The 7,676-nt window shown below is 36.5% G+C and overlaps 1 protein-coding gene and 1 long non-coding RNA gene across 11 annotated transcripts in view; one reads left to right on the forward strand and one right to left on the reverse strand.

The window, feature by feature from the left end:
- The window catches only part of LOC109838551 (probable serine/threonine-protein kinase DDB_G0267514), a 13,731-nt gene continuing 9,696 nt past the window's right edge, over positions 3,642-7,676 (forward strand). For 7 of the 9 annotated variants that reach the window (XM_020406985.1, XM_020406984.1, XM_020406986.1 and 4 more), the window contains exons 1-2: positions 4,003-4,331; positions 6,010-6,400. In XM_020406985.1, the coding sequence (XP_020262574.1) occupies positions 4,075-4,331; positions 6,010-6,400 (648 nt within the window). In that variant the 5' untranslated portion in view covers positions 4,003-4,074. The other 2 variants (XM_020406982.1, XM_020406983.1) reach the window with 2 other exon arrangements.
- Positions 4,615-7,676, reverse strand: part of LOC109838553 — a 12,394-nt gene continuing 9,332 nt past the window's right edge. For both annotated transcript variants that reach the window (XR_002246587.1, XR_002246588.1), the window contains exon 6: positions 4,615-5,483. This is a non-coding gene — a long non-coding RNA (uncharacterized LOC109838553). The remainder of the gene's footprint in view (positions 5,484-7,676) is intronic.

Here is a 7,676-nt window from a genome sequence, read left to right on the forward strand (position 1 = left end):
ACAAGGAAAAAATATATCTCCACTAGATATGCTTCAAATATCTATGGAATTTGGTCTGCCCTGGATTATGCAATAGGATTGAGATTGTGTTAACGGTACACCATCTTATTTCGCAAGAAGTATTTCTATAAAATGGTATGATAAATGGAATATTGCAAACTATCTTAATAGAAGAAAAGGCTCTTTGCTCCCAGACTATAGTCCAGAATATGGAATAAAATCAAATCCTAGAAGATCTGATATGAAGGCTATACAAGAAAGCCTTTACGACAAATTTGCGCTACAATATCCGAATGCAAGTGAAGAAAAACTGAAATCCTTAACGTATGATGAAATGCTAATGATACTAGCACCAATGGATACTACGTCCTCTACTTCAGAACCTGCTAAGCCATCTGAGCCTGTTAAACTAAAAGAGGAACCTGTGATGGAAGATACTCCTATGGATAGCGAAGACTGTTTTGATAACAATGGCGACGATTGCTATGGTATTGATCTGTGATATACCATTAACTTATGAAAAAATTCATATACCATTAATATATGGTAATTGCTGATTAAATATCAACGGCTTAAACACCAAGTCGATCAACCGTTATCTTTTCCTAAGTTTAATAATAAACTAACTTTTATACAGATTTCTTTCACAGCTAAATAAAGCAAAATAAAATAATAGCCTATCTGCTTTGGATGCTGGAAGATGCTGCAATTTTTGTCAAAAAGGCTACGCTACTCTACACTTCTTAGGTTCTGACAAAATTGAAGTCGGTGGGACCCTCAAGCAATTTTGGTCAAAAAGGCTAGGCTACTCTACATTTCATAGGCTTTGACAGAATTAAAGACGGTGGAACCCTCAAGCTTTATGGAGAAGAAATGAATCTTTTGCATAGTTCCGAAAGAAGTCTATAAAAGGAGAAGGAGTTGATGAGTTCGGGGAGGCGTTTTGGAGAGTTGAAGTCTTATCCTCTCTAGTGAAATCCCTTCAGTTTCCCTTTTTTAAGTTTTAAGTTTTAGCTTGAGTTTGAGTGAGGTTTGCTTTTAAGTTTTCTTTTGAGTGTTTGTAAGATAAGTGTGCTCTACTACTACTAGCTTCAGGAGATCACCAAGCTTTCGGTTTGTAAGTGTTTAAGTTTATTTTCTTTCAAGTTTGTAAGCGTTCTATGTAAATACTATCTAGTTTATATATATATAAGAACAAGAGATTAATGAGTATCCTTGTCATAGGAGAGGATTTCCTCCTTGAGGCCTATGTGGCACAATCCCCACCATCCTCATAAAGTAGGAGAGAGAGTGTGAGTTAGTGGGGATTTGTACCTACTTTATGAGGATGGTGGGAATTGTGCCACATAGGCGATAAGGAGGAAAATCTCCTCCTATGATAAGGATATATATATATATATATATATATATATATATATATATATATGAAAAAGTGAATCTAAGGTGACACCCTAGGCTCCCACCTAAGGATGCGGTCAAAAATCACATCATTTCCTAAATTTTTTTTGCAATCCGCTCCGTTGAACTTGATCTACACGTTTTTAAACTCAAACACACCAATTTTGGGGTGAACCCATTGTGTTTTGACCCTTTATCCACTCGCTACAATTTTAACGGTTTTGAATGAATAGAAATTTTTGCACGACTCAACGAATGGTCAAAACACAATGGGTTCACCCCAAAATTAGTGTGTTTGGGTTTAAGAACGTGTAGATCAAGTTCAACGGAGCGGATCGTAAAATTTTTTTAGGAAATGATGTGATTCTAGGCCGCGTCCTTAGGTGGGAGCCTAGGGTGTCACCTTAGATTCACTTTTCCCTATATATATATATATATATATATATATATAATTATATTTATATATATATTATATATATATAATATATTATATATATTATATATATATATATTAGCAAAACAAATCATAAAATTACAAAAAAGTCTGGGACGACCTAGACCGGCGCCGATTTGGCCCGTACCTGAACCGGCCAAAACCCCGTGTCTGGGACGGACTGGGCATTTTGCCCGGCCAGAACCTAAAAATCCAGGCAGGGCCGGCCCGGGACCAGCCCTAATTTTACCTAATAGTGCACCTATGAAATCAAAATTTATTACAAACTTACTAAGTTCGGTAAAGTTTGCGCACAAACTCTTTTAGAATACACTACATTCACTCATCAATAAAATTGTATATTAAAATAAATGTGAAATTATTTAATTTGGTCTACAAATACCTTGTCAGAAGTAGGTGCATTTCGTTTGCTTGAACTAAAAAACTTTGCATAACTTAAACCCAAACCTAAACCCAAACGTGTCCGATAAACTATTACAAACCTAAACCCAAACATGGCATACAACGTAAACATTTAACCACGCACAATTAGGGGTGCTAAACCGTGTCCAAGAAAATATCTGTAACCGTATCCGTTAGGATACGAATATGGTTACTCAAATCTATAACCGATAGGATATGGTTACAGATATGGTTTTGTAGTGAAATATCTGTATCCGTATCCGAAATATCCGAATACATATTAGTCATACTCTTACGATAGTTTCGATTCTTAGATTATGGATTTGTGGTTAATTTTGATGATCAAGATGTCTAATCTTAACTTTTTAATTATAATGGACATATTAACAAACTCTTTTGTATCACATGAACTATGTTTTTCTCAATACTATCTTGTTTTCTCATATCTGTTTTGTATCTGCATGCATATCCGCTTATATATCCGTATGTATATCCGTAACCGTATCCGATTTTAGCGGATATGGTTATAAATTTTTCTTACCGAGGTATATCCGTATCCGTATCCGTATCCGAGATGGATAAGCGGATATGGATATGATAAGCATCATATCCGAGCCGTATCCGGACCGAATGCACCCCTACGCACAATGCATGTGCACCCAACTCAACATTTAACCGCGCGCAAGGCATGTGCACCCAACCTAGTGTACATAAGTTTACAAATAAAAAAGAGTCATAAACCACCAACAATTAATTGTGAACACTTTAACGATGCCGAGTGCCATTATAAAAAAAAAAAATTCAAACGAACGAAGGAGAACCACAATTTGTTCAAACCTCTCAGTTCTTTCAACTCCCGGGAGACATGATCTCTACCCTATCGGAGCCACCCATGTTTGCTTGTTCAAAGATTTGGAAACAAAGAACAACCCCTCCTTTTTAAAAAGGCAGATTGCGGGGGGGGCAACGTGGGCGATGACAACCCTTTTGCGTTCCTGACGGGTAACAGGCCCTTCGCTCCTACTTTGGGCCGTCCAGTCTCCCTGCGATGCCCATTACAAGCATCCAAGGCCTCTCGCGTGCTTCGTTCGGATACCGGTGGGGGCCCCTCATGCGCTGCAGCTTCCCGATTCGTTCGAAGCGCCGAAATCTCTCTGGCACCGAACAGCGGATCCGCGATGCGATCAGGACACCCGGACACGTATTTATAACTAGCTCGTGAACGCCATTTGTGGCGTTGCTGTAATATGTTTGAAAACTGGGGGTGGTTCGTAGACCCCCCCCCCAGCTACCGCCGGAGTTCCGTCCCTCGGGGGTGCTAGCTACTGCCCACCTGTCGCGCTGTGGGACGTCTAAGGACACGTGGCGATAGCACACCAGCTACGTCACCGGTCCAATCGGTTCTCAGGTAGCGAAAAGGATACGGTATACCGCTTCCTTCTTCAGTACAGGCATAAAGAACAGGGATTTTTTACGAATACATCTTTGGACCTATTTGTACAAACAGTGAATTCTTTTTACTCTTAAAACTATTAAAAAGATTTCGATCGAGTCAAATAGGCCTCCTGTAGTTCTATTGTATTGGTGAGAATACGCCCTTAATTGCTTCCTCCTTTAGTTCTATAAATAAGTAGAACAGCATGGAGTTTATTCATAATTGGGCTATACTAAGGGGTCTATTCGCAATTAACCCCATACTACTATATATATACCATTGACGTGCAGTCAGTACACACACGGGTAGATATATATAGATACACTTGGAAACTTCAAGCCAAGCTAATTAATTATGCTCCAAATTTCAACAGGATAGAGAGGAGATGGGAGAACTAAGCGAGGGCGGGCTACTGAGGAGGTTTAGGGACTTGGAGGTGAGCCAAGAGAAGCTGAGGGAGCAGCTGGGACTAGTTTTAAGGGAAGGAACAGACAGGGAGAGAGAGGATACGAAGAGGAATCGCGATGAATACGATGCTGAGGTCATACCGGGATCTTTTTCGCATCCGTATCGGAGCGTTTTGCAGCATATCGGCCACGCTGTTCATGTCTGCCGATACGACACGGGGGAGATCATATACTGGTAAGTTTATGTGTTCTTCTTAATTATTCTTTTTTTAATTGGTTCATTTCAGAGTTGTTCTCAAAGAGAATTCCTTTTAATTTATAAGTTTGTAAACAAAAACGTTGAGCGATCAAATTAATGATTTTCCGGGTAGTAGCAAGTAATTTTTGTGTTTAATATTTTTAGTTAACAGGACTGGAGGAATGAGCTCAGTTATTTAATTAAATAATTCTTTTTTTATGCAAAAATAAATAAAAATATAGAAAAATAATCCATTTAGTTTGTTACCAACTATCATCTTGTACCTTCTTTTGTCGGACCATCTCCCTCAAATTCAACCCAAACAGCATTTTCTAATTACAGATAATACCTGGCTTATTTTTAGGTGGATTACAAACTATGAGGTTTGACTAAGTAAAAGATAATTATACCCGTTATGATTTCACGAAATCTTAGACCTCGTTTAATAATTCACTGCCAACCTCATGTCCCTTTTTGCCTTTTTGGCAACAATTATAGATTATAATCCACCCATTTGCCAACATCTGCTAATCAAAGTCACTCTCGTGGACAACGTTATGCATCACATATCATCCTTAAATTAACATGAATTTGGCTTTAAACCAACAACTAATATTAGGTATTGACTCAAAATCAGTAACCGGGAAATATCTGAGTAGTAAAGTGAAGGGTTGTGTTGTAGGAGGTTATTCGAAAGTAAAGAAGGAAATAATTGTTCCCATAAAACATCATTGAGGATTTACACAGCATATTCAACAAAAACAAAAAAAAAACGAAGAAACAAAAAAAAAATCACAAATGCAAAATCTTTGCAGCCGATTTAAACATTTAAATGTTTATTAATTTAAATAAACAACAGCAAAGAATGTTGAACGCTGTAAATGGATCATGGATGTAAACAAATATCCTGATGTAATTCTTTATATTGCAATAAAAAGATACACATAAATCAGCATGCAATTAATCCTACCAAATCTACCGATTGTTCTAAATTCATCTCAGTAACCGTATTCCACAAAATTCATGTCAACAAATTGAACATTTTGCTGAAGCTTGTCCTGTAATTTTTGTCACTCTTATATTAGTTATATGATTGTCACGCAAAAAATAGATCTCTAGTTATCCACCTTTGCCTGGCTCCTTGTTGAGCTATATAACCAAAAAAAAGATTGCATGGATGAACGAAAGTAGGTATTAAATCATAGTTAATTATCCCATAATTTGAATAAGCTAAAATAATATGATTTGCTTTTACAAGTACAGTAAATTTTTTTTAATAGTTATACCGGCAGCTACTCCCAATGTTTTGTCAGGTATAATGATCTCCTCTTCAAAAGATATAATGAATCTATTGGCCTTATCGTCGTCTACATTCTCAAAAGCCACCTAGGGATATCATTTATCAGGGGAGAAAGACTTTTGTGGATATGATATTCATTGTTACGGCCTAAAAACTTGCTGTCTTTTTCTCATGTCAGTTATTAGTTTGTTTATGTAGGAGAATTTTATATATCTGAGGACGCTAACTTGTTTGTCCCCCTCATATGTTAGTTATACTAAATGTAAATCTGTAACACTAGATTTTGTTACATCTTCCTGATTATTAACATCATCAAGAGCAGGTTGCATCATGATATGTCTATCAGGGCGTTTTAAATTTGATCTTTTTGGTCAGGAATCAAGCGGCAGAAAATCTCTATGGATGGAGGGACCATGAAGCACTTGGCCAAACGATTGCTAATCTGCTTATAAATCCTGAAAACCATCAAACTTTTGAATGGATCATGGAAAAATTGAGCAGAGGGCAAAAATGGTCAGGTCGGTTTCCGTTTAGGAAAAGATCAGGGCATATGTTCATGGCAATGGTAACAAAGAGTCCATTGTACGAGAATAATGAGCTGATCGGTATTATTACTGTATCACTTGATAGTGCTATACTTGATGATATGAACAAAGAGAAATCAAGAATGTATTGGAATGAATCTCATGGTGTGCAAGGGGAACAAAAGCCGAATTTTGGAAGCTTGCGTCCACAGACAGACATTGTATCATCTGTATCCAATCTGGTATGAACTTTGACTTAACCTTTCAGTGTTATTGGGGTATATTACAAAAAATCCCCTAATATTTGCATGACTGACAGAAATCTCTCAAAGTTTTTAAAAGTAACACTTTACCCCCTCCTTCCACCCCTCCTTAATTTGTCAAATGATCATGCCACTGCACCAAAACTCCAAGTTTTGGTGAGAATTATAATCTTATACTCTATATAACATACTCTCGTAGGTTAAATCTGGACTCATAAAGTGCTATTCTTTTAAAAAAAAATATGTTAGAAATTCGTGGTCAATAACCTTGGTTGCTCTAATAGCATGTTGAATGACCTTGCCATTGTACAAAACTCCGAAATTGTGATGAGATTCGAGGATATGATTTTATAACATGTACAAAATTAACCCGCCTATAAAAATTAAATATCATATGATATGGTAATCATATGCACTTCCATATGATTATCGTATTGAAAATTGATAATTAGAATCAACAATACATTCTAAATTATTGGGCTCGGCTACATGAATCCTAGTCTTCCATTTATTTCTGTTATAGGTCATCTCCTCTATCAAGTAAACAATTATCATATCTTTTTTAATTGTTTTAACCAAGTTTTTTAGGGCTAACACTAGTCCTCTCTGCTCCATTAACTATAACTTTAGTGCATATCCTATGAATGCGCTCATTTCTTATCTTATCTTTTAGTGCATAACCACAAGACCATCATATCACTCTCATTTCTGCTACGGTCATTTTTTACATGGGCTATTTTTGATTGCCCACATTCTGATCCATAAAGCATTGATAGTCTAATAACCATCCTATAAAAGTTTCATTCCAAACATACTAGCATTCTACGATCAAATGTGACTCCAAAAAGAACTCCTCCATTAGTCATCCTATTATTAGTAAATGTACCGCATCATCCTCAATTTCATCATCTTGATGAATAATTGATCCTAAATAGTAAAAGTGATTGCTCTTAGGTATCTCTTGACCGTCAATATGCACTATACAGTCATTCCTCTTTATAGTTTTACTATCCTTACATTTCATGTACTCTATTTTTATTCTACTAATTTTAGAACCTTTTAAAGTTTTTAATTCATGAGTCATTAGGATTCATAACATGACTATTGTTTACACCGGCTCTCGACTACCGAACACAACCCTCTTTTATTTTGGCTTGGGTTGAGCAGTAAGAAGATAGACAATAAAGCACAATATTGGAGGAATCTAACATTGAAAATTGATGATTACCTAATAATAATAATAAGTTAATAATGA

The sequence above is a fragment of the Asparagus officinalis genome, chromosome 4, assembly GCF_001876935.1.
Source record: "Asparagus officinalis chromosome 4, Aspof.V1, whole genome shotgun sequence".
Classification (NCBI taxonomy): domain Eukaryota; kingdom Viridiplantae; phylum Streptophyta; class Magnoliopsida; order Asparagales; family Asparagaceae; genus Asparagus; species Asparagus officinalis.